The 26935-nt window shown below is 48.4% G+C and overlaps 1 protein-coding gene across 2 annotated transcripts in view; it reads right to left on the minus strand.

The window, feature by feature from the left end:
• The window catches only part of BOK (BCL2 family apoptosis regulator BOK), a 43602-nt gene extending 17519 nt beyond the window's left edge, over positions 1–26083 (minus strand). For both annotated transcript variants that reach the window (XM_074964204.1, XM_074964203.1), the window contains exons 1-3: positions 25793–26083; positions 24248–24632; positions 11872–12000 (exon numbers count right to left, since the gene is read on the minus strand). In XM_074964204.1, coding sequence (XP_074820305.1) covers positions 11872–12000; positions 24248–24470 — 352 coding nt within the window. In that variant the 5' untranslated portion in view covers positions 24471–24632; positions 25793–26083. The remainder of the gene's footprint in view (positions 1–11871; positions 12001–24247; positions 24633–25792) is intronic.
• Between the last annotated feature and the right edge of the window lie 852 nt (positions 26084–26935).

Consider the following 26935-nt stretch of genomic DNA (forward strand, 5'->3'; position numbering starts at 1 on the left):
AATATCAGTATTCCAAATTAATAGCCAATTCGATTGCATTTTTGTTCTCATCAGATTAGGCCAGGAGAGCGCCTGCTGCATGACCCTCACTTGTGTATTTCAGCATCCCTGTGGTATTCTCAGTCAACATTTGGCTATTGTTCTCATCTGTGTTATTTGTCACCATGACAGCCACAAGGGTGAGCCAGGAAGAGGCTACAAAGACCACAGGAAAGGAAGAGCCATAGACAGTGGGTGCACGTAGGTGTTTATACCATTGAAGGAAATGCCACTCTTTTCAATACACTCTCTAGCCATCTAATGAGCCCTTCAGAATTCTTCAGTATCCGCCCCATTCATGACATCTTGGGTCAGAACCTCAGCTAGTGTATGCATAGTGTATGCATAACTCCACTATACTGATTCCCGCACTGGGATCTGGCCCTTTTTGGTTCTATGGGTAGTCACCCACAATTATGGGAACAAATTTACTGGTACAGTTCCAAGCCTTTACTGACACCGACTCAGATTCTGCTTTCATTTACACCCACGTACATCTGGAGTAAATCCAGTGGCTGCAAGGGGTTTACCTGGGAGTAACTGAGATGAGAATTTAGGCCACCCCTAGAGGAAGATGCCTGTGGTTATGGTCAGTTTTATTTTAAACTGTATATCTTGTCAAGTCTTTCCCTCGATTTTAATAAGCTTCAGATCAGTGCCCATAAAAAGGGGATGACTTGACAGATCTAGAGCCAAATTTCTTATTTGTCCACAGACTAAATACGGAACAAAGCAGTGGCTGTACCAGCTTCCCTCCCTATGAACCTGCTGTGGAGGTGTGGGGAGGGGCTGGTATCTGTGGAAAGACAGTTTAGTCTCCAAATCTGTTCACTACTTGGGCGCTCTGCTACAATTGCAAGCAAGGTGGCCAGTCAGTACCAGCTGCAATGGGGTCTGTGATGTGGACTCTTATCCACGAGGACACGGACAGAGCCCAAACCCATTTCCATAGGCTGCAGAAGGATAACGACCCGTTGACTGGTCCAGAGGTTAGACCAGTGACTAATTTGAAAGTCTCTGCAGTCACACTAGCAACCCCTTACTGGGAATAGCTGTACATGTTGTCTGAATCTTTAAGCCTGCTTTTCCCTGTTATTGAAAAGCTATCCATCACTGACGGATTTGCTGGGAGGAGAATTCCCCTGTTCCGAAAAAGCAGAGCTATTACCTAAAGGCGCACTCCAAAGCCATGCTGAATTCATCGTACGGCATGTCTGCACAGCATAGTGTGCCCGGGCTACTGACATGTTACAGCCCAGCCCCCACCATCAACACACACACAGATGTATGTTCCACCAGCCAGGCCATGGGGGCCTTGGGCCCTGCACACAGCCCTCCCAGAACAATGGACATCTGTACCAACAGGTGCCACAGAACAGCCACTCCCACCGTGGCCTGTGTCCTTGTTCCCTCGTCGTCCATCTGCAGTCTGAGGCTGACACTACAGACTTGTCATTGTGCCATCTCCTTGCCTTGCACCCCAGCCTTCTACCTGGCTCCTCTATTTGGCAGGATGCAGTGTTGGACTGCCAGATAAACAGGAAGGCTGGGGGCCTAGTCTCAGGTGAGAAAGAACGAAACCATCTAACTTTATACACGGGGCCTGGGGACCCAGTGCCTTCCCAGCTGAGGGACATTCATCACAGAAACCTACCTTTATAAATAGGTTTTCCCTGCCCTGCGGAATTCTCTGCTTCTTAGTTTGCTGAAGATATCCCAGACTGCAGCATGTTCTCACATCAAATACTAGTTTCAGATTATTTGTTTTGAATGCCAAACTTTCATATCTGTGGTGTCAGAGGGATGTGTTCTGGGACAGCACCAGCAAAGCAGGAAGAGGCTGAGAATTTTTGCAGGCAGGGGGGAAAGAGTTGTTACAAAGGCAGGTGAAAGTGTATTTGTGCTGAGTGCCTCCCCCATGCCTCCAATAGACAGCCTGCAATGTAGGCTCAGCCCCTCACTCAGTTTGCCCCGTCATGGTGAAGGCACAGCCAGGCCACATGGCACCTGTTCAGCCATCACTATATGCAATAGCAATGCTGGTGGTACAAATAGCTACAATACTTGCGCTGTGTACACCTTACTGATTCCAGTTAAGAATTCCTGCCGAAAGTGGGATGGGGGCTGACAGGGTTTGGCACCTTACCCCAACTGGCAAACCCTAGGCCATTCCAAGGATTAAGGACTAGATTGTGCCCATAGCAGCAAGGTGGGATATGGAGAAGTTCACTGCCCCAGCATGAGCTCCCAGGCAGCCCCATGCTGCAGACGGGCACAATTACTCCAGGATTTCTAGTGTGGCAGAGGTCACAGAAGTACCTATTCCTGACTTTCACAGGATTCACTATCCAGTTCCCCTGCCATGGAACCACCTTTGCTGGCAGGATGGAGGCATTGAGGGCAATACACTACCAGCTCCTCCCTTCTCACTATGCTAGAGCCACTGTGACCTCATCAGGACCTGTCACATGTTTCTGAGTACAAGAGCTGGGTTTGCATCTGAGCACTGGTCAGGAGCAGAGAAGGTTCCAGTTCTGTCTCTGCCGCCTGCACACCCACACTGAGCCAGACACACTCTGGCCCCACGTCCTACAGAATGTTTGCAGCACCCATCCATGCTCGGGGGGGGAACCATGCTGCTCATCTACAAGTGCAATCAAACAGATCGTCAGTAACCTCCAACTGTGGGAAACACAGGCAAGTTCAATTGTATCTTCAGCATGCCTTGGAGCTGAAGCCACAAGTGAATGGAAAACCTGTCCAGAAAGGAGAGCACTAGAACCAAGGTGAGACTTGCACACATCTGCCCTTGGGAGTGGAACTAGAACTCCACTTCAAAAGGACACAGGAGACGTGAAAAGCTGCCTGGAATTAGTTTGTTTTGTTTTTTTAAGTAGCAGACTTGCAGCCAGTTGTGGAGCTCTAGATATGTAAATACTGGCTAGCCAAGGGGAAAATGAATTAATGAGAAAGGGTTGCTTTTGAGAGTTCTCCCGCTGCATACCATCTTCCCTGCTGCTGGAGAGAACTCGGGAGGCCATGTGACAACGGGGATCTGGTCAGTGTCGGAGCTCACTCCGCAGTGTTTCCTTTGCCTATTTAAATAAACCTCCTCACTTTAGCATCAAAGCAGGACTCCCAATTCAGATCTAAAAGCAATGTTATCATAAGCCACATTTCAACAGCTGGGGGAATATGTACGGACACACCACAGTCCTCTCTGGTGATGTCTATTGCAGATAGAGGGAGATCAGTAAATAAATACACAAGGGAGTCTGATTGGAGGCTCAATTTCATATGGCCTAAAACAAGAGACAGCAGAGAGAGAACCACTTCTTACTGCATTCCCACTAGAAGGGGTGAGCATTTACCTCACTGGCAGTTTGGGGGGCAACCTGAAGACATACAGACTCTGCAGGACAAGGGAATGGAACACATAGGCCCAAAGATTCCTAACCAAAACCCCACTGGAAACAAAGTGTCACAGAACAAGAATGACTCCCCTTTAGAGAGTAAAAGTTCTGTGTTCTAGGGGCCAGCAGCCCTACCTACCACACCAGTAGCGACCATCAAGTGTTTCAATTAGGGGGGAAAAAACAGGTTTTTTTCATTTTTCCTTTCAGTTTCCCATGGAAAAAACCTTCCTTTTGGGATGTATTTTGCTGGAAAATGTTGAAGGTAAACTAAAGATAACCCAGGCCCTGATGCAAAGCTCCCTGAAATCAAAGGAAAGTCTCCTACTGACTCCAAAAGGGCTTTGGGTCAAGCCCCAGATTCAGAGCTGAAGATATTGCAGAGCTGGATTAGGGCCACTGTAGCACCAGAGTGTGTTTGTGGGGGAGCACTAGCCCTGGGCCATAGTTTATACTGCTGTATCTGCATCTGTGGATATGGGTTACTTTAGCTAATTACCTACCCAAGGCGAGGGCTCACACCTACTTTAATCTGTGAGAATTCAGCCCCCAAAATCAACTACAGTCAAGAGGTTATCAATAGAAGGGGGCCCCCCTGGTGCACAACAGAGACTACACAGTGCTCTTTCTGTACTAATTACTTTTATTAACCAACCAGTGTCAATACAGACCCTGCAATCTGGTAAAGAAAAGAAACAATACACAACGTTTAGCATTTGCATTACTCACACCCGTCCTTGCGGAGGAACCCAAAGTGTCAGTCATCATCCTCACCATGCGCCCCACCACTAAGATCAGCATGCTGGTTTCCCCCCAAGGCATGCAGGCCAGGACACAGCTTAAATCATGTGTTACGCTGACACCCACCAGGGTTCAGACATATTTATGAAGGTTTTAACCCTTTTTCCTTATTTGAGCTTCCACACCCTGCTGCTTTTGGGATGTCCAATTCTTCATGGTTAGTTTCTCTTATACTAATTAACATGTATATTACTTTATTACCATAGTAACAGGAGGTTACCTTAAGGAAGTCTCTCACATTTTACCCCGGCTGCCACAAATACAGAAACAAGCTCAGTAAGTTCTCTGTATAAGTCTGAAAGTTTGTCTCTCTCACCAATAGAAGTTGATCCAAGAAAAAAGGGTATTATCTCACCTGTCTTGTCTCTCTAATATTGACGATAGGCATTTTATTTATATTATACAAGCTTTGTTTTAGGGGCCGGGGGGTGGGGGGTTCGGTGCTGCACTAGGGGTTGAAGAAGAAATTGTAAGAATGGAGAAGGGAGGAGAAGGGGTAAAGAAAGAGAAAATCTGCCCAGCAGGAAGGTACAGAGAGTGGGCACCTGAGCATGTCTGTAGTCCCAGACCTGGACTGCTTTCTTAATAAACTGAACGCTAAGTAGCAGAGTTTGTATCTCAGTCTGTTTCCAGCACTGAGCCGTCAGTGATTGGCTCTGACAGCTCAGACAGTATTTGAGATCTGTCTTCTTTTGAGAATCAAGGCCTCTTTCCTCTGCATTCCAAAAAATGGAATGTCTGGCGGCCACAGGCTTAATGCTTAATTTTGCTGGATTCAGCAAGTCTTGCAACTGTAGCTTGGATCCAGGAATGTTAGAACTAGCAGAATCTGCTCCTTCCCCCCAGCCAGAAATCTGTGTGAGTAGCAGAGGAGCACATAACTCACTCAACAAATATGGCTTCTTTTTCTGCTCATAGGCTGTCATCTTTGCGGCACTTGAGGCAAGGGTGGGGTAGAACCCTGGAGCACCTTCCTGAGCTCCGCCAGTGGCACTGGAAGCAGCCAGGGTAAAGGCGAGCCCAACGGTGGGCAGCTCCCCTGTGCAGCTGGCGCGTAATCGTGGGGGGTGCCTGGTAGCACGGTGTGGCTGCACAAGTGCTCAGCTTGGGGAAACCCTGGTGATGCGCCTTGTGGCTGCTCCCCAGGTGACTGGGCCTAGATTTCATAGTTGGGGATTCCAGTATTGCCAGCCCCTGTTCCAAAATCATGATTAATTTCCCCCCACCCCCAAAAATCATGGAATTGTCTTAAAAAAGTCATGATAAAAACCTTCAATTTGGGGGCCTTTTTATTTGTCTTCAGGGTTTTGAGCCTTTGGGGCACAGCTGGGGCACATTTTCAAGCTTCTAGAAACTCATTTAAAAAGCTATCCAAGGTTCTCACCTAGTCACTGGACTCCAGGAGCTGGGACCCAATATCACGAGATTCACAATAAGTCACAAGCGTTGGCAACGCTGGGACCCACAGCAATGACTGGGACTCTCTCCTCTGTCACAGTCACACATATAGTTGTGTGCATGAAGTCCTAGCTACCAAAGGCGCAGTCAAGTTCTCTTCTGGCTTGTTTAATTTCCTGTGGGTCAGAGCTCTGGAGCAGGGAAACTGAGACCCCCATTCCCCTGCTGTAGTAACCAGTGCCAAGCTAATAAAATAACCACTTCCCCTGCAAACACTTGAACGTGCATGCTCAACACTAGTTTTCTGTGAACCTCAGTGCAAGCAAACCTCAGCTGCCAAATGAGCACAAAGAGGCATGAGCACAGCCTGGGTGAATTTACTCTGCAATCCACACCAATACTCAGACATTTTCTCATAGTTGCCCAGCTCCACTAGTTTCCAAGCCAGCCACGCTCCACCTCACTGTGCACAGGAAGTCTCTTCATTCCAAGCACACTGTGTAGTCTTAGGTTTCTGAGGCTAGCACTGCAATCCACCTCATCCATTTTTTTAAATCCCTGAGCAAAGGAGTAAATCTCTTGGTGAACAGTACAAGAGCTCTGCAGGTTATTCTGGATTCACCCTGATGGAATCTCTGGGAAAGAGATTCCCCTTTCTTATTTATTGCTGGTATTGTTTCGTGGGAGAAATCAGTCTGTGCGCTGCATCAAGGTGTGCTTCAGATACAGAGTGCAGGTTCTCACACGGTGACTGTGGCCCCACTGGGATCTCCACTCAGCTGTCCATGTTTGGGGGTGAAGATTTCTGGAGTAGTGGAAGAAGCTTATTTGAGGGCATATTAGAAACCTGGGATGTTTACTTTTCCCCTTCCAAGGTTCCCCACAGCAGCACCAGCTCAAAGCCACTACTCAAGCATGAAGAAAGGAGCCTGGGGAGCAGAACCATCCACTCCAGCTCACATCTAGGTGCCCCCATGCAAGTGTTTCACACAGCTCTGCTGATGGTTAATTGCATGCCAGCCCTGCTTTGTTTCAGTCTCCCCTGTTTTCATACACTGCTAGTATTTCCACCAGCCTCTTAGTTATTGCTAGGCTGCTCACAAAATGTGCAGGGCATTGCAGACCTCTCATGGTTATGCCAGGACTGTCTGGAAAGAGAGTAGACAGAAGGCTTTGTCAAGTCCATCTCCACACCAGCCAGGTATCACCAAAGCAGAACTGGGGTGGAGGAGGGGTGTTTTCAGTGGGGACAAAGGCTGCCTTGAAGAAGCACAGCACAGATTGTGCATACATTTCCATCAACACCACATGGGCCGGGTCATTAACTAACTCGTATCTGACTAATCAAAAGTCTCCAGACACCGACTCATTCAGGAACAAGTCTAATGAAATGACGGAGCACTATGGAGTGTCTTAGGCTCCCATGTGGTGGAACAGTTCTGGCTGCTCCAAAAAGCAGAGGAAGCTAGATGGAAGCAGACTCCCTTGCAAGGAGGAAGTGCTGGCTATAGCTGGGAGAAGGGAAGCCAGGAGAAGGGGAGACACCTGCAGTGGGTCAGTTCTGGGTCCTAGCATGAGGAGAAAGGGCTGGAATGAGGGAGACTCCCTTGTAATGAGGCTTCTCCAGATGCCAGCAGTGGGGAGGGGAACCTGGAATCAGAGTGACTCCCTGGGGTGATGAGGCAATACGGGCTCCTCCCGGAAGGAGAGTGAGAGGCCCTAAGAACATAAGAACATAAGAATGGCCATACTGGGTCAGACCAAAGGTCCATCCAGCCCAGTATCCCGTCTACCGAAAGTGGCCAATGTCAGGTGCCCCAGAGGGAGTGAACTTAACAGGTAATGATCAAGTGATCTCTCTCCTGCCATCCATCTCCACCCTCTGACAAACAGAGGCTAGGGACACCATTCCTTACCCATCCTGGCTAATAGCCATTAATGGACTTAACCTCCATGAATTTATCCAGTTCTCTTTTAGACCCTGTTATAGTCCTAGCCTTCACAACCTCCTCAGGCAAGGAGTTCCAGAGGTTGACTGTGCACTGAGTGAAGAAGAACTTCCTTTTATTTGTTTTAAACCTGCTGCCCATTAATTTCATTTGGTGGCCCCTAGTTCTTATATTATGGGAACAACTAAATAACTTTTCCTTATTCACTTTCTCCACACCACTCATGATTTTATATACCTCTATCATATCCCCCCTTAGTCTCCTCTTTTCCAAGCTGAAAAATCCTTTCATAGAATCATAGAATATCAGGATTGGAAGGGACCTCAGGAGGTCATCTAGTCCAACCCCCTGCTCAAAGCAGGACCAATCCCCAATTAAATCATCCCAGCCAGGGCTTTGTCAAGCCTGACCTTAAAAACTTCTAAGGAAGGAGATTCTACCACCTCCCTGGGTAACGCATTCCAGTGTTTCACCACTCTCCTAGTGAAAAAGTTTTTCCTAATATCCAACCTAAACCTCCCCCACTGCAACTTGAGACCATTACTCCTTGTCCTGTCATCTTCTACCACTGAGAATAGTCTGGAACCATCCTCTTTGGAACCACCTCTAGGGTAGTTGAAAGCAGCTATCAAATCCCCCCTCATTCTTCTCTTCCGCAGACTAAACAATCCCAGTTCCCTCAGCCTCTCCTCATAAGTCATGTGTTCCAGACCCCTAATCATTTTTGTTGCCCTTCGCTGGACTCTCTCCAATTTATCCACATCCTTCTTGTAGTGTGGGGCCCAAAACTGGACACAGTACTCCAGATGAGGCCTCACCAATGTCGAATAGAGGGGAATGATCACGTCCCTCGATCTGCTCGCTATGCCCCTACTTATACATCCCAAAATGCCATTGGCCTTCTTGGCAACAAGGGCACACTGCTGACTCATATCCAGCTTCTCGTCCACTGTCACCCCTAGGTCCTTTTCCGCAGAACTGCTGCCTAGCCATTCGGTCCCTAGTCTGTAGCTGTGCATTGGGTTCTTCTGTCCTAAGTGCAGGACCCTGCACTTATCCTTATTGAACCTCATCAGGTTTCTTTTGGCCCAATCCTCCAATTTGTCTAGGTCCCTCTGTATCCTATCTCTGCCCTCCAACGTATCTACCACTCCTCCCAGTTTAGTATCATCCGCAAATTTGCTAAGAGTGCAATCCACACCATCCTCCAGATCATTTATGAAGATATTGAACAAAACCGGTCCCAGGACCGACCCCTGGGGCACTCCACTTGACACCGGCTGCCAACTAGACATGGAGCCATTGATCACTACCCGTTGAGCCCGACAATCTAGCCAACTTTCTACCCACCTTATAGTACATTCATCCAGCCCATACTTCTTTAACTTGCTGACAAGAATACTGTGGGAGACCATGTCAAAAGCTTTGCTAAAGTCAAGAAACAATACATCCACTGCTTTCCCTTCATCCACAGAATCAGTAATCTCATCATAGAAGGCGATTAGATTAGTCAGGCATGACCTTCCCTTGGTGAATCCATGCTGACTGTTCCTGATCACTTTCCTCTCGTGTAAGTGCTTCAGGATTGATTCCTTGAGGACCTGCTCCATGATTTTTCCAGGGACTGAGGTGAGGCTGACTGGCCTGTAGTTCCCAGGATCCTCCTTCTTCCCTTTTTTAAAGATTGGCACTACATTAGCCTTTTTCCAGTCATCTGGGACTTCCCCCGTTCGCCACGAGTTTTCAAAGATAATGGCCAATGGCTCTGCAATCACAGCCGCCAATTCCTTTAGCACTCTCGGATGCAACTCGTCCGGCCCCATGGACTTGTGCACGTCCAGCTTTTCTAAATAGTCTTTTCCTCTTTAATCTCTCCTCATATGGGATCCATTCCAAACCCCTAATCATTTTAGTTGCCCTTTTCTGAACCTTTTCTAATGCCAGTATATCTTTTTTGAGATGCGGGGACCACATCTGTACGCCGTATTTAAGATGTGGGCGTACCATGGATTTATATAAGGGCAATAAGATAGTCTCCGTCTTATTCTCTATCCTGTTTTTAATGATTCCTAACATCCCGTTTGCTTTTTTGACTGCTGCTGCACACTGTGTGGACGTCTTCAGAGAACTATCCACAATGACTCCAAAATCTTTCTCCTGATTAGTTGTCACTAAATTAGCCCCCATCATATTGTATGTATAGTTGGGGTTATTTTTCCCAATGTGCATAACTTTACATTTATCCACATTAAATTTCATTTGCCATTTTGTTGCCCAATCACTTAGTTTTGTGAGATCTTTTTGAAGTTCTTCACAGTCTGCTTTGGTCTTCACTATCTTGAGCAGTTTAGTATATCTGCAAACTTTGCCACCTCGCGGTTTACCCCTTTCTCCAGATCATTTATGAATAAGTTGAATAGGATTGGTCCTAGGACTGACCCTTGGGGAACCCCACTAGTTACCCCTCTCCATTCAGAAAATTTTCCATTTATTCCTACCCTTTGTTCCCTGTCTTTTAACCAGTTCTCAGTCCATGAAAGGATCTTCCCTCTTATCCCATGACAACTTAATTTACGTAAGAGCCTTTGGTGAGGGACCTTGTCAAAGGCTTTCTGGAAATCTAAGTACACTATGTCCACTGGATCCCCCTTGTCCTCATGTTTGTTGACCCCCTCAAAGAACTGTAATAGATTAGTAAGACATGATCTCCCTTTACAGAAGCCATGTTGACTTTTGCGCAACAATTTATGTCTATGTGTCTGACACTTTTATTCTTTACTATTGTTTCAACTAATTTGCCTGGTACTGATGTTAGACTTACCGGTCTGTAATTGCCAGGATCACCTTTAGAGCCCATCTTAAATATTGGCGTTACATTAGCTATCTTCCAGTCATTGGGTACAGTAGCTGATTTAAAGGACAGATTACAAACCATAGTTAATAGTTCTGCAATTTCACAATTGAGTTCTTTCAGAACTCTTGCGTGAATGCCACCTGGTCCCGGTGACTTGTTACTGTTAAGTTTCTCAATTAATTCCAAAACCTCCTCTAGTGACACTTCAATCTGTGACAATTCCTCAGATTTGTCACCTACAAAAGATGGCTCATGTTTGGGAATCTCCCTAACATCCTCAGCCGTGAAGACTGAAGCAAAGAATTCATTTAGTTTCTCTGAGATGATTTTACCGTCTTTAAGTACTCCTTTTGTATCTCGATCATCCAGGGGCCCCACTGGTTGTTTAGCAGGCTTCCTGCTTCTGACGTACTTAAAAACATTTTGTTATTACCTTTTGAGTTTTTGGCTAGCTGTTCTTCAAACTCCTTTTTGGCTTTTCTTATTACATTTTTACATTTAATTTGGCAGTGTTTATGCTCCTTTCTATTTACCTCACTAGGATCTGACTTCCACTTTTTAAAAGATGCCTTTTTATCTCTCCCTGCTTCTTTTATATGATTGTTAAGCCACGGTGGCTCTTTTTCAGTTCTTTTACTGTGTTTTTTAATTTGGAGTATACATGTAAGTTGAGCCTCTATTATGGTGTCTTTGAAAAGTGTCCATGCAGCTTGCAGGGATTTCACTCTAGTCACTGTACCTTTTAATTTCTGTTTAACTAACCTCCTCATTTTTGCGTAGTTCCCCGTTCTGAAATTAAATGCCACAGTGTTGGGCTGTTGAGGTGCTCTTCCCACCACAGGAATGTTAAATGTTATTATATTATGGTCACTATTTCCAAGCGGTCCTGTTATAGTTACCTCTTGGACCAGATCCTGCACTCCACTCAGGACTAAATCAAGAGTTGCCTCTCCCCTTGTGGGTTCCTGTACCAGCTGCTCCAAGAAGCAGTCATTTAAAGTATCGAGAAATTTTGTCTCTGCATTTCGTCCTGAGGTGACATGTACCCAGTCAATATGGGGATAAGTGAAATCCCCCACTATTATTGAGTTCTTTATTTTGATAGCCTCTCTAATCTCCCTTAGCATTTCATAGTCACTATCACTGTCCTGGTCAGGTGGTTGATAATAGATCCCTGCTACTATATTCCTGGAATGAGAGAGCCCTCCCAGATAATGGGGCATTTCCCAGCCAGTGGTATGATAGGTAGAGACAGTCCAGAGGAGTTCTTTTCTAAATGAGTAGTGCAGTGTGTGCTACAAAAGAGCCCAGCTCCAGGCAGATTTGCAACACAGCCCCCACCCTCTCGTCTAGCCTTGCACTCAAAGCCAGCCCCATTCCTGCTCCTCCCCCTGCCAGCCCAGACAGACATCTGTACCTGCCGTGAAGATCTGGGCAGCTACTGCCAAGAAGGCATCAGTCACCACGGTCTCGGAGTGCAGTGAGATGTTCAGCTGGCGGGCGATATTCCGGTAAACGTTTGGTCGGATGTATTCCAGCTCATCCCCTGGAAACAAGGACTTGGAGTCAGCACATGCCAGCGCAGCCACACTGCATTCTGCTCATCCCCTTGAGGGAGACGACATCAACCCAGCCACCATGCCTCCGGAGAGGATATTCCTTCCCTTCAGCCCCCATTTTGCAGATGGGAACACTGAGTCAGGGCACAGGGGTGAAAGAGGAAATCCATCCCCACACTGGTGCTGAGGCCAGGCCAGGGACCAAGGGGCGGCTGGTTGCATGTACACACATTTCTGGGGCCGCTTGGCCATTAGCACTGGTAGTACCTGTGAGCATATTGCCCCAGCCAGCCCCACTTCCTTCTGACCTCCACAAGCCTCTGCTACCTCCTGCGCAGCAAAAGCTCCTGTAGGGGAGCACAACCAGAGGTGCCAGTGCTGCATGTGGCAGAGAGCTCCCCCCGCCCTATGCTGCTGGCATTCATGGGGGAAAGGCTTACATCTGCTTCCCAGCTCCTTTGCAGAATTGCAGCCCAAGTGGTGTTCTCAAGGCCGCAGAGGGAGCCAGTGTTGGGGTGGGATTTGAACTCAGGAACTCTATCCTAATCCTCTACTAAGCCACTGGACCCCACCCTCCTTTTCTCTTGCCCTGGCAGATCTGACCACAGTGACTGTGGTTTCATCTCTTGGCAGGACAAGGATCAACAGAAGCAAAAATATCTTGATTTTTTATACTTGAGGTGCAAGTGCCTCCCTTTATTTTAGCTCTCCTGGGGCACACCCTTTTCTACACAACAAGAAAAGCCTTGGAGGAAAGGGCCTTACTAGCCCTGGAAGCTGATGAAAACTGAGAACACGCCTGGGGCTGTGAAACATTCAACGGGCAGAGCAAAGAGTGTCAGTTCAGCTATTTTACACTAACATGGGCACAGAGGAAGATCTGGAGACCTGGGTGTTCTTCAGAGGGCTACATGGTTTGCCATCTGCCTGGCTGACTCTTAAACTTCAGAACACTGAGGCCTCCAGGTAGTTCTCCAGGATGGGAGCCTGAGGCATGTATCGGCATGAAGACCACCAAGAGAAAAGGAAGTCCTCTCTCCACCACAAATGGCAATGAACTATGTTGTAGGACCCTCGCAGAACATAAATGGTCTCCAAGCTGGTTTCTATCATGTCTACACTGCAAGTGAAGGTCTCACTATAGCACAGGGGGTTATATTTGTGCTACCTTTAATCTAGCTAGCCTGGGTAACAACAGCAGTGCAGATGTGGTGGCACAGGCTTCGGCATGGGCTTAACAACCAGTGTACAAGTCCACTGGGGACCATATGTACTCTGGTTGCTAGCCCATGCTGCCGTGTCTTCATTGCTACTGGTACCTGTGCTAGGGCTCACTCAGGTGTGCCCACCCATGCTACAGTCACATCTTCACTCGCAGCGTGGACATACCTTGGTAGTCTAGGTGGGAGTTACTCAACTTCCAGCATTGTGCAAAAAACTTTTGGGGTGGGTTGTGTGCACATGGCATGGGACAAACACTTAAAACATGTTCAGGTCCCATTTACACCACAAGGCAGAACATAGAATCATAGAATCATAGAATATCAGGGTTGGAAGGGACCCCAGAAGGTCATCTAGTCCAACCCCCTGCTCGAAGCAGGACCAATTCCCAGTTAAATCATCCCAGCCAGGGTTTTGTCAAGCCTGACCTTAAAAACCTCTAAGGAAGGAGATTCTACCACCTCCCTAGGTAACGCATTCCAGTGTTTCACCACCCTCTTAGTGAAAAAGTTTTTCCTAATATCCAATCTAAACCTCCCCCATTGCAAATTGAGACCATTACTCCTCGTTCTGTCATCTGCTACCATTGAGAACAGTCTAGAGCCATCCTCTTTGGAACCCCCTTTCAGGTAGTTGAAAGTAGCTATCAAATCCCCCCTCATTCTTCTCTTCTGCAGACTAAACAATCCCAGCTCCCTCAGCCTCTCCTCATAAGTCATGTGCTCTAGACCCCTAATCATTTTTGTTGCCCTTCGCTGGACTCTCTCCAATTTATCCACATCCTTCTTGTAGTGTGGGGCCCAAAACTGGACACAGTACTCCAGATGAGGCCTCACCAGTGTCGAATAGAGGGGAACGATCACGTCCCTCGATCTGCTCGCTATGCCCCTACTTATACATCCCAAAATGCCATTGGCCTTCTTGGCAACAAGGGCACACTGTTGACTCATATCCAGCTTCTCGTCCACTGTCACCCCTAGGTCCTTTTCCGCAGAACTGCTGCCTAGCCATTCGGTCCCTAGTCTGTAGCGGTGCATTGGATTCTTCCATCCTAAGTGCAGGACCCTGCACTTATCCTTATTGAACCTCATCAGATTTCTTTTGGCCCAATCCTCCAATTTGTCTAGGTCCTTCTGTATCCTATCCCTCCCCTCCAGCGTATCTACCACTCCTCCCAGTTTAGTATCATCTGCAAATTTGCTGAGAGTGCAATCCACACCATCCTCCAGATCATTTATGAAGATATTGAACAAAACCGGCCCCAGGACCGACCCCTGGGGCACTCCACTTGACACCGGCTGCCAACTAGACATGGAGCCATTTATCACTACCCGTTGAGCCCGACAATCTAGCCAGCTTTCTACCCACCTTATAGTGCATTCATCTAGCCCATACTTCCTTAACTTGCTGACAAGAATACTGTGGGAGACCGTGTCAAAAGCTTTGCTAAAGTCAAGAAACAATACATCCACTGCTTTCCCTTCATCCACAGAACCAGTAATCTCATCATAAAAGGCGATTAGATTAGTCAGGCATGACCTTCCCTTGGTGAATCCATGCTGACTGTTCCTGATCACTTTCCTCTCATGTAAGTGCTTCAGGATTGATTCTTTGAGGACCTGCTCCATGATTTTTCCAGGGACTGAGGTGAGGCTGACCGGCCTGTAGTTCCCAGGATCCTCCTTCTTCCCTTTTTTAAAGATTGGCACTACATTAGCCTTTTTCCAGTCATCCGGGACTTCCCCCGTTCGCCACGAGTTTTCAAAGATAATGGCCAAGGGCTCTGCAATCACAGCCGCCAATTCCTTCAGCACTCTCGGATGTAACTCGTCCGGCCCCATGGACTTGTGCACGTCCAGCTTTTCTAAATAGTCCCTAACCACCTCTATCTCCACAGAGAACAACGTCTCAACTGTCTGTGACCAGATCCTCCTGCACATCTGGTTCTGTAGCATAGATGGGATCGAAAAGGCAGGATTTTCCCTGACCAAATTAAAGACTCTGGAAGCGCTGTTATTAGCTACTAAACCTTACCCCATTTATACAACCTCTGACATCAGTTTTTAAATATTTAAGCAAGCAACCCCCACAGCTTCACAGTATTCCATAAAGTGTTTCGACTCTTCTGAGGGTTCAATTGTTCCATGCAATCTGATTAACAAAGGAAACCCAGCAATGCATGGCTGACGCTGATAAGAGGGAATGTTACATACGATATGGGAGAACTGTTCCTCCATCTCAGGGTTACACAGCCTTACCCTCCGAACATGAGGGATAGCCTGTTCTGAGCTAGCTGAAATATCTGTATGGTGGAGGAGGGGAATAGGATAAGCACTTGGCAGAGCACTATTATTCTTCATTATTGGTTTTATTACAGGAGGGCCTAAAGGCACTGCCCGTGGTGCTAGGTGCTGTACATGCACATAGCAAGAGTCCCAGTCCTGAGGAGCTAAATAAATAGACAAGGAAAACAAAGGTACAGAGCGGGGAAGCAATTCCCCCAAGGTCACACAGCAAGTCAGGGGCAGAGCTGGGGACATTACCCTGGTCTTCTTACTCCCAAGCCAGCTCCTACCCACAAGGTCATGCTGCTTCTGAGAGCACATTACACTGGCGGCAGCCTTCTCTCTCCATGCTCAGCTGGGATCATGTGTAATGAATGTTGTGATCTCAGCAATCAGCTTGTCATCATTTCTCCCCCCTCCCCCCACGACTGTGAAAGAGCACGAAGAGGAGAAATGGCAGCTTTGTCACATAGACCTGGACGGGCCCCTTCTGCAGCCTTGGCTCTATTAAGTGTGGGACCAGTTCAACGAAAGCTATTTTAAACTAGTGCCAGACAGTGTGGACACTCATCATCTGATTTAAATGTGGTTTATATCACTTACTGAAGTAAGCAAAACCGATATAAACCAGGTTTAAATCAGATGATAAGTTTCCACACTGTTTTAACCAAATCACCACTTACGCTAGTTTAGTTAAACAGGTGCAACTTTGAATGACCTTGGCATGCCTAAGCTTCGTCTATATTTAGTCTCCGCTGCCATTCTTATTAAATAAATATAGATCCTGCCCCTGTACTAGATTGCCTAGGACCAGTGCCCAGTATAATGGAACTAGACCAAGAACGCCACGAAGTTCCCCTAAGTCATTGAACTGCTACCAGATGGATTGTGGCTTCCAACCTCTCCTGCTTTGCACCTGTTCTCTGAGATTCTCAAAGTGCTTTATGGCATGGCCTAGAAAAGCCTTACTACAATCCTACAGGGTAGGTATTATAGCCTTTTCACAGCTGGGTAAACCGAGGCAGGGAGGATAAGTGACTGACAGAGTCACAGAGGAAGCCATTGGCAAAGCTGGGTAAAGGACACAGAAGTCCCATCTCACTTTCCTCTGCTCTAACTTCTGAGTGGGGATGGATTTGAATTGGCAAGCAAGAGATGAAAGATTTCGTATCCCCCATTACCAACTGCTGGGCTATCCTATCCCCCTTCAGCACAGATTTGTCAACGTTAGTAAGCAGGAGAAGTTGTTCCCCATGAAGTAAGGTTTCCTTAAAATGGCTATTTTCAAAGAAACACTGCCAAGGTCTAACATTTCACCCTGCTTGTTACATCTCCTCTACTCCTAGGCAAAGGTGGCAACTGCTCCTTAGCTAGTTAAGTGTACCAAGAACTCAGTGAAAACACATTGTCTCCAGTCATAGCGTGAGACACTGAAAGCTGCATATCTTGGTGCCTGAGATTTCTATTTAGTGGGGATTGTCTTGAACGCCCTCTCCCCTACCCACCTCCAGGATGAGAGTACTTTCATGTCATAGGATACCCTGAGGAAACCTGACTTAGATTTGTCTCAGCCGCATGAACATCAAATCAGGAATAATTATTCGCTTCACTGGGCTTACTCCCAACACACATGGGCCTAACAGAGATTAGAATCTAGCCTTTATCCTTTTAAGATAAAAAAGTTTCCTGAATACAAGAGCGTATTTCACCCGAACTGCAAAGTCCATGCTAGCATTAGGCCAGGTTTACACAGCTAAATTTGTCAGCATAGCTACGTCAGTTGGGGTGTGAAAAAAAAAACCCTAGCTGACATATCTATGCCAACAAAACCCCCCGTGTAGATGCAGCTGTGCCGAGAGAAGAGTGCTTCTTTCAGCTTAGCTGATGTTGGGGGAGGTGGTGTTACCATGTTGGCATAGGCATGTACTGGCTTAGCTATGCCAACATAGGCTCTGTAGTGTAGAATTGGCCTTAGCGAGTGAGTGTACACCACTAATGTCACATGCGGGCAGGATGCAGGGGTGTCCAAACATTTCCCAGGTGCATGGAGCCCATGGGAAGTGTCAAGCCAACTTCAGCAACCCTTTCCCTGGCAGTGCAGCCAACAGCTGCCTCAAGGACACACAACCCCATTGTGGAGCAGAGGCGAGACTATGGATGTGTTATCTGCCCACCCTGTACTTAATAATGCTCACAGTGGAGGGGGGGCAGGGGGGTGGAAATATCTGCCGCCGCCTGCCCTCACCCACAATACAGATCCCAGGACCCACAAAGCACCCTCTGTAGGGCCCAGAGAAGGACTGTGTGCTGTGGAGAGGCTGACCCCAATCTGCCACAAGGTAAGGTCAGATCCGCACATGGAAGGACCCTCTGTCTGTGGATCTAGGAATCTGATTGGGCTCTGAGTTACAAAACTGGTGCTGGGAATTGAGGACCTAAAGTTCCTCTTCTCTTGCTGAAGATCTACATCCCCCTCTCATTCCAGGCTGGAGGCAATTCTCAACAAGTAAGGGCTCGTCTATGTGGGGAAACTGACCAGAATAGCTTATCCAGAATAGCTTCCGGTGTGGACACTCTTATTCTGGAATAAAAATTACTTTATTCTGGAACAATTGGGAAGCACACTCATTCCAGAATTCTGTATTCTGGAATAGACTGTCCACTTGAGCAGCTGTTCTGGTCAATTGCCCCTGGGTCTGAAGTAAACATCAGCAGATCGAGGGACATGATCGTTCTCCTCTATTCGACATTGGTGAGGCCTCATCTGGAGTACTGTGTCCAGTTTTGGGCCCCACACTACAAGAAGGATGTGGAAAAATTGGAAAGAGTCCAGCGGAGGGCAACAAAAATGATTAGTGGACTGGAACACATGACTTATGAGGAGAGGCTGAGGGAACTGGGATTGTTTAGTCTATGGAAGAGAAGAATGAGGGGGGATTTGATAGTTGCTTTCAATTATCTGAAAGGGGGTTCCAAAGAGAATGGCTCTAGACTGTTCTCAGTGGTAGCAGATGACAGAACAAGTAGTAATGGTCTCAAGTTGCAGTGGGGGAGATTTAGGTTGGATATTAGGAAAAACTGTTTCACTAGGAGTGTGGTGAAACACTGGAATGCGTTACCAAGGGAGGTGGTGGAATCTCCTTCCTTAGAAGTTTTTAAAGTCAGGTTTGACAAAGCCCTGGCTGGGATGATTTAATTGGGGATCGGTCCTGCTTTGAGCAGGGGGTTGGACTAGATGACCTCCTGAGGTCCCTTCCAACCCGGATATTCTATGATTCTATGATCATCCAGCAGGCTTGAGAAGAAAACTGTGAGAAAGCAGATGGGCACATCTACACAGCACTGAATGCTGATGGAAGCCACAACAGATGGCAGAGGGGGAACCAGTAGGACAGAGAGAACTCTAAGGGATAAATTCTTCATTTTATGGCCTGTGCTGGTCCCCAAAATCTTCCCTTTGCCAAGGAAGAACAGACACACCAACTAATGGTTGGCCAGCAGAACACAGGGGATTTACAGTGCATGGGGAGCTCAGAGTACTGCGCTGATTCTAGTTAAGCTCAGGAAGGCCAGTTTCTCAGCTGGTGTCAACTGAGGCGCGGCCAGGTGGCTCTGCATGCTGCCCTGTCCACAGGTGCCACCCCCGTAGCTCCCATTGGCCACGGTTCCCGGCCAATGGGAGCTGTGGAGCTGGCACTTGGGGTGGGGACAGTGTGCAACTGACGCAATGCCATTGACATCAATGGCACCATGGTAGTTTACAGCAACTGGGGACCTTGCCCCCAAGGGCGGCCGAGGATTCACTGACAGTACTCCAGCGTGAGCACTGCTGGTCTTCCCTTCATCAACTAATGCCTGCGAGTCTGCTCGCACCAGGAGCCAGGCGGACATGCAGCTGGTGGTGGCAAGGCTGACACAATGATTGTGGTTGTTCCAGACATAGATGGATGGTTGGTTTGTAGGAGTTTTTTTATAATAAAGCTGCACACTTATTTTTACTGTTTGTAACCAGTTAGTCCTATTAGCAGCCACAGTGTCTCACTGCTCTGTGCCACTGTTCCTCAGCTGTGAGCTCTGTAAGAGCATCAGTACAGAATTCCCTTTACCCACTGTATGTCCATGCCCACTCGCTGGCTCACCATGCTCACTTGCCAGCTTACCTTACCATCCATATGCATAAGCAAAAGAACTAGGAATGCTTTGTTCCTTCACATACACAGAGTGCTCACAGCAACTGTCACTGGGCAAGAACTGGTTTAGCTGGCTGTACCAGTTGATGCAGCAGTTTGGGGCTCAGGTTCCGGGCACATGCCTGGGAAACAGCAGTGGTTTAACACCTTTTGCTGCAGTTGACTATTTATGACAGGAAAAGGGAAGGAAGAGCGAAAGGCCATGTGGGCAGCAATCTTTCTGAACAAGTGATCAGGAAATGACCATATAGCTTAATATGAAGGATGATTTTCCCCTTGTATCCTCTATATGTGGTTCCATTCCAAACAGTTTTGCTTAGAGAAGCCAAGTTCTTAGGACTATCAGCCAAATCCTTCCATCTGAATATAAGCACAGTAACAGAGTCAGGACAGTCGTCAAGGAGACGCCTTCAAATTCACTCTGCCATCTGCTCGCCCTCCAAAACACTTCTGCCACCCACATTTGACCCCACCTGAGCAGATGGGGGAGAAAGAGAGAAGACCAAAAAGGTGAAAGGGAATGGAAGGAAAAGGAAAGAAAAGACACAGATGGCAAAAGAGAGGAAAAACCAAAACAGGAGAGAAGAATATGTCTGAGGGAGAGAGGAACTTAGAGGAAAAAAATAAATGAAAGAATAGAAAAGGATGAAAAATTCATCTGAGGGGAAAACCGCAGCCTGTAAAACAAAGACCAAAGAAAAGAGTCACCAGGATACAGAAAGGGGAAGGAGAAGTCAGAAGGGACAAGAGGGAGAGAAGCTGGGAGAGATACTGGACTAGATCCTCAGCACATGTAAATCAGCAAAGCACACTGCAAGCAGACAGATAGAAGTCAATGGAAGTAGACCAGCAGAGGGTCAGGTCCACAGGATTTATTTTATAGGAAGTTTGCTTCAGGCAGCATTTTGAATCCCTAGTTTAATGGTAGTGTTCTGGCCAAAAGTGAGCTGAAGATCATTTGGACAGGGAGGGCTACTAGACACTAAAGTACTCTCCAAACCATGGTGACAGGAGGAGACTAGGAGAGAACTGGCTGACTTTAAGACAACACAGGCTAAATATTAATAGGATGGGCAAAAAGTCATGCAGGATCGCCAGCTGTCGGTACCCCCAGCATGCCTGTACATCTAGTACAAGCTGATATAGGGCAGGATGCCACTGGTTGGCCCAATGAATCATGCTCCCCTTCTTATCACTCCTCTCTGCAGGAGAACATTCTGGCAATTAGGCCATGTCTACATTTACCAGAGACCCACGCTGTTGTGATCGATGCAACGGGGGTCGATTTAGTGAAGTCTGGTGAAGACCCACTAACTCGATGGCAGAGCGCTCTCCGTCGACTCCGTTATTCCACCGGAATGAAAAGAGTAAAGGAAGTAGGGTTGCCAAATTTCTACTCGCACAAAACTGAACACCTTTGCCCCACCCCTGTCCTGCCCCTCCTCTGAGGCCCCCACTGCCCCGCCCCTCCTCTGAGGCCCCGCCCCCACTCACTTCATTCCCCCTCCCTTTGTTGCTCGTTCTCCCCACCCTCATTTTCATGGGGCTGGAGCAGGGGATTGGGATGCAGGAGGGTGTGAGGGCTCCAGCTGGGGGTGCAGGCTCTGGGGTGGAGCTGGGGATAAGAGGTTTGGGGTGCAGGACGGTGTTCTGGGCTGGGATCAAGGGGTTCGGAGGGCAGGAGGGGGATCAGGGCTGGGACAGGGGGTTGGGGTGTGGAAGGGGGTGTGAGGGCTGCGGCTGGTGATGCAGACTCTGGGGTGGGACTGGGAATGAAGGGTTTGGGGTGCAGGAGGGGGCTCTGGGCTGGGGCAGGGGGCTGGGGTGTGGGAGGGGGCTCCGTCTCCAGCTGGGGGTATGGGCTATGGGGTGGGGCTGGGTATGAGGCATTTGGGGTTCAGGAGGGTGCTCCGGGCTGGGATTGAGGGGTTAGGAGAGTGAGAGGGGATCAGGGCTGGCACAGGGAGTTGGGGCATGGAAGGGGGTCGGGGTACAGGCTCAGACAGCTCCCGGAAGCAGCGGCATGTCCCCTCTCTGGCTCCTAGCCAGGTGGCTCTGCATGCTGCCCTGTCCACAGGCACCACCCCCGTAGCTCCCATTGGCCGCAGTTCCCGGCCAATGGGAGCTGTGGAGCTGGCACTTGGGGTGGGGACAGTGTGCAAAGCCCCCTGGCTGCCGACCAGACTTTTAACAGCCCAGTCAGTGGTGCTGACCGGAGCAGCCATGGTCCCTTTTCGACTGGTCATTCCACTTGAAAACTGGACACCTGGCAACCCTAAAGGGAAGTTGACGGGATAGTGTCTCCCGTCGACGCAGCGCGGTGTAGATAGGGTTGCCAGCTATATTCCCTGTAAGCTGTGCGGTCACATGGCCGCACAGCAGCCTATTAAGTGCTGCGCAGGCACTCAGGGAACCCAACCTGCCAGGACCTGCTGCAGCTGGGGGAGGGATGCCCCTCCCTTGGCCCCAACCTAGCCCTGCCCCCAACCTCCGCAGGGAGAGAGAGCTGGGGGGAGTCCTCACTCCCCGCCGAAGCCATGGGGCAGCCTGCACCCCAAACACCTCATCCCTGGCTCCACCTGAGAGCCTCCACCACATCTGGAGCCCTCACACCCCTGCACCCTAACCCTCTGCCCCAGCCCTGATCCAGAGGGAACACTGGTTGCCAGGCATCCGGTTTTTGACCAGTACCACTAAAAGTCATTAAAAGTCTGGATGGCGGAGCAGCGGGGCTAAGGCAGGCTCCCTGCCTGCCCTGGCTCTGCACAGCTCCCCGGAAGCAGCCGGCATGTCCCTGTGGACTCTAGGCACAGGGGTGAACAGGGAAGTTCCATGCGCTGTCCCCACCCCCCATGCCAGCTCCACAGCTCCCACTGGCTGGGAACCATGACCAATGGAAGCTGCGGGGGTGGCCACACCTGGCCACACCTCCAGCCAAGGGCAGAACATGGCAGCCACTTCCAGGAGCAGCACAGAGCCAGGGCAGGCAGGGAGTCCCAACTGGGAGCTGCCTAAGGTAAGTGCCGCCCGGTCAGAGCCCTGACCCCAAACCCTCTGCCCCAGGTCAGAACCCACACCCAAACTCCCTCCCAGAGCCAGCACCCCATAATCCCTTCTGCACCCCAACATCCTACCCTAGCCCTGAGCTCCCTCCCACACCCGCTCCAACACTCCAAACCCCTGTCTCAGCCCTGAGACCCCTCCCACACTCCAAACCCCTCAGCCCCAGGCCGGAGCCCACTCCTGCACACCAAACTGCTCACCCCTGGCCCCACCCCAGAGCCCACAACCCCACCCGAAGCCTGCAGCCCCTCCCACACCTCAACTCCCCGCCCCAGCCCTGAGCCCACTCTTGCATTCCAAACCCCTTGATTCCAGCCTGGAGCCCCCTCTTGCACCCCAAACCCCTCATCCCCAGCCCCACCCCAGAGTCCGCACCCCCAACTGGAGCCCTCACCACCTCCCATACCCCAAGCCCCTGCCCCAGCCCAGTGAAAGTGAGTGAGGGTGGGGGAGAGCGAGTGACGGAGGGAGTGGGGCTGGAGTCAGTGGGGGACAGAGCCTCAGAGAAGGGGTGGGGCAGGGGAGGGCCGTTGGGGAAGGGGTGGAGCAGGGCAAGGATGTTCAGTTTTGTGCAATTAGAAAGTTGGCAACCCTAGGTGCAGACCTAAGGTAAGGTCGACCTAAGCTATGTCTACTCCAGTTACGTTATTCACATAGCTGGAGTAGTGTAACTTAGGTCGACTTACCTGCCTAGTGTAGACAAGGCCTTAGCGGTGCCACCTAGCATATGCACTTGATGCCAGCACTGCACACGTTAGCCCCTATGGTCACCCCACCACCACCACCTGTTCCTACAACCCAACATTCAGATCTTGGTAATTATACATAGTAATGGTGTTAGGCTGATACAGCCTTTAGTGCTTTGCTGGCTGGATGCCATCTAGCCATCACCACCACATATTTGCTCCTTGCATCTTTTTTCTTCCTGCACAACTGCACAGGCAAAGCCAGGTTGTGCAAAGCTCCCTGGACTAGTGATTTGGCCGTACCCCTCCAAGCATGGATGGCCCCAATGCCAGAAGCAATAGAGAAGACTCCTGTCCAACTGAGTGAATCAGAGAGACAGTCTAAGGCAGATGGCAGTGGATTAACTGTCACACTTTGTTACTGAAATGCAGCCATTAAAAGGTTCTCTAATGCACACAGTCCAAGTGGAAGACCCCCAATGAAGCATCCCTACAACTCGGTCACCCCCTACCTAGGTGAGCAATTGAAGCAGCCCAAGTTTACCACTAGCAGAATTATACAGATAAGATTGTAACTGTAGACTGGCATTGGGCTGTCATGGAGGTCAACTCACCCTGCTGAATGCAGAGAATAACACCTCATTCTTTCAGCAAATAAGGTCTTGGCTGTGTGGGACGCCCTCTTAGCACCCAGCAGTCCCTGCCTTTCACCCATTCCTCGTCTAGTCAGAAGTGCCCTGAAGGGACCCCCACAGGTCCCCTGATCGCAGCCACAGCATGGATGCTTACCTAGTCGCAGAAGCACGCTGGACACCTCAGCCAGTCTGCCGCCAGGCGTGGGTGCACTGTGCTCTGGTTTGCTCCAGCCAATGCCAGCCCGAAGCAGCCGGGAATGTATGTAGTCTCTGCAGAGCACCTTGGCCTGGGATACCAGCTCCTTGTCAGTGGGAGACCGATCAAAAACCTCCATCACCTCCGCAGCAAAGACTGAGGAACGGCGTAGCACCTCCATCCCTGACAGCTGAATTCACCGACTCAAGGTGTGCCTATCTGAAGTCTGCCCTGAAGCCTTTGACAGGAATCTGTAGCTATCGTTTAAGGGAAATAATACACTGGGCTCGTGATTCGTCACTGTTCCCAGCAAGGTTCTTGAATTAACCTTCATTAGCTTTACCTGGTGGATAAGAGCATATGGAAATCCATCAGCTCACCTGGAAAGAAAAAGGAACATAGGGCCAAATCCCCCAGCAATCTAAATCATAGTGCCAAGGAAGTCATTGCTGATACACTGATCTACACCAGCTGAAGATCAGGTCCATTGAATCTTACAGCGAATAGGCCAAATCTTGCAGTCCTTAGGTGCCCACCGAGAGCAGTGTGGGAGTTTTGCACGGGTATGGACGGCAAGATTTGCACTAATAAGATATTTTCTCTTTTTCCCCTTTAAGATTCAGCAGTTCTGAAATTAAATTTCAAAGAGACTAAACAGTTAGAATCTGGAAACAATTTTCAGAATATGTAGACAAGACCAGCTTGCTTCAATTAAATAATCTAGGAAATCAAACCAGAGTCCTACATTCCAGCTACAGTACCTCAAGCAGACGCAGAGACACAAGAATTCCAGCACATCAGAATGTGGATGTTGAAGGAAGGAGGTCACCTATACACCATAAATACTGTGCTATAATAGTGTTTCAATTTTCATATCTCCCACCATAAGGATCTCCCTTATCCTCGGAGACAAAAGCTTCGTGTTTAGTGCAATCCTAAATTAGTTTTTGTTACTGTGACTTCTTTAAACGATACACTCTACCGGCTTTTTCTCCCAAGCCTTTCAGCTGCAATTGTCTCAGCAAAGTGGAAAAGCAGAAGTGCCAGTACCTACAGTAATGAAAGGTTTCAGAGTAGCAGCCGTGTTAGTCTGTATCCGCAAAAAGAAAAGGAGGACTTGTGGCACCTTAGAGACTAACAAATTTATTTGAGCATAAGCTTTCGTGAGCTACAGCTTCATCGGATGAAGTGAGCTGTAGCTCACGAAAGCTTATGCTCAAATAAATGTGTTAGTCTCTAAGGTGCCACAAGTCCTCCTTTTCTTTTTACCTACAGTAAGAGACTTAAAATTCATTTAGAAGAACCTGAATGAAAGCTTTGGGTCTGACTTCAATGGAGCTGCAGGTGAGCAACACCCCTAAAAAAAAAATCAGACCAAAGTTTTAGTCAGGTGCCTATAGATGGGTTTGAGACCCTCATTTTAGGAACCCATATTTGAAAGTTTTTACCATAAAGAAAACAATGCCAAATTCTTAAAAACTTCCCAGCAAAGGACATATTTACCTCTCATGTTGCATTTCCTTCCTTTCAGTGATCTTTTGTCGGTTTCAGCTGCTTCTCATATTTCTTTGGAAGAACTGGTTCGAACAATCTGTTTTAGGATTTATAAAGATTATAATGATTCTCCGCTCCCATCCTCTGCTGGAGCTAGAGTGCAGCTGCTTGCTCGGTTCTTTATTCTCTCCCCATCTCTGCCAGCCTCCACATCCCGTCTGCACTCTAGTAGGATCCTACCACTTGTTCTGCTGCTTTTGAGAGCTGGGGGCAGACAGAGAAAGGAAAGCCTCTTGCTTTAGCCTTGTAAGGAAGATGAAATAACCAGGGGCGGGGTTATGCAAGCCGGCTAGCAAGAATCTCCCCTCCCATTTTTTCCTCAGTTAAGGAGGCTCTACGCAGTTGTACTGCTAGGTTAAGAGGGACTTTTTTCAGGATGTTCCAGCCCAAACAGAACATTGCTTAAACAGGTGGCTGAGCTCCAGGGAGAGCATGCTCTGATGTACCACTGAGAACACTCCCAAGGAGAAGTATTATTCCCTGATTAAAGTGTATTCCTTGGACCGCTTTTGCAGAATCTGCGATAGTTATTTGCCCATAGAACCCAAAGTGCCAAATCATGGAATGCAGCACCTGGAGTGGGTGGCTGTGATGCTAGATTTTGAACAGGTTGTAAAGCTGAACTATTAGCAACACAGGTGCTCAACAACACTGAGGTGAAATAACAGACCAGATCAGTTGTAATTCCCAAAAGGTTATTAGTAGAGCTGGTCAAGAAGTTCAAAAGTGTCCAAACCAGGTCTGCATCTCAAACAATCCCTGAGCCCAGCCAGTCTCACTGCAAATTCAGTTTTGCTTAGTGGGAGGGAGGAAGAAACCCATTGAATTTCTTGACCAGCTCTTCACCAAAAGAGATTTATATCTCGATAATATCTAGTCCAAGACGTAACGTATTCCAGGATTCTGTGGTCACAGAAACTGCCATCTGCCCACCATTTGTTGCAGAATGTGGTCCAGAATATAAGGTGTTTTTTAAAGTCATGTTTCTAGCCTTCATGGCATCAGTATAACTGAGGCAGTGTTGCCTTCTTGAATCTGCAGATAGCTTGAAACAGTAGTCCCAGTTTAAATTGTCCCCATTAACTCAATGGT

The sequence above is a fragment of the Natator depressus genome, chromosome 9 (genome assembly GCF_965152275.1).
Source record: "Natator depressus isolate rNatDep1 chromosome 9, rNatDep2.hap1, whole genome shotgun sequence".
Classification (NCBI taxonomy): Eukaryota; Metazoa; Chordata; order Testudines; family Cheloniidae; genus Natator; species Natator depressus.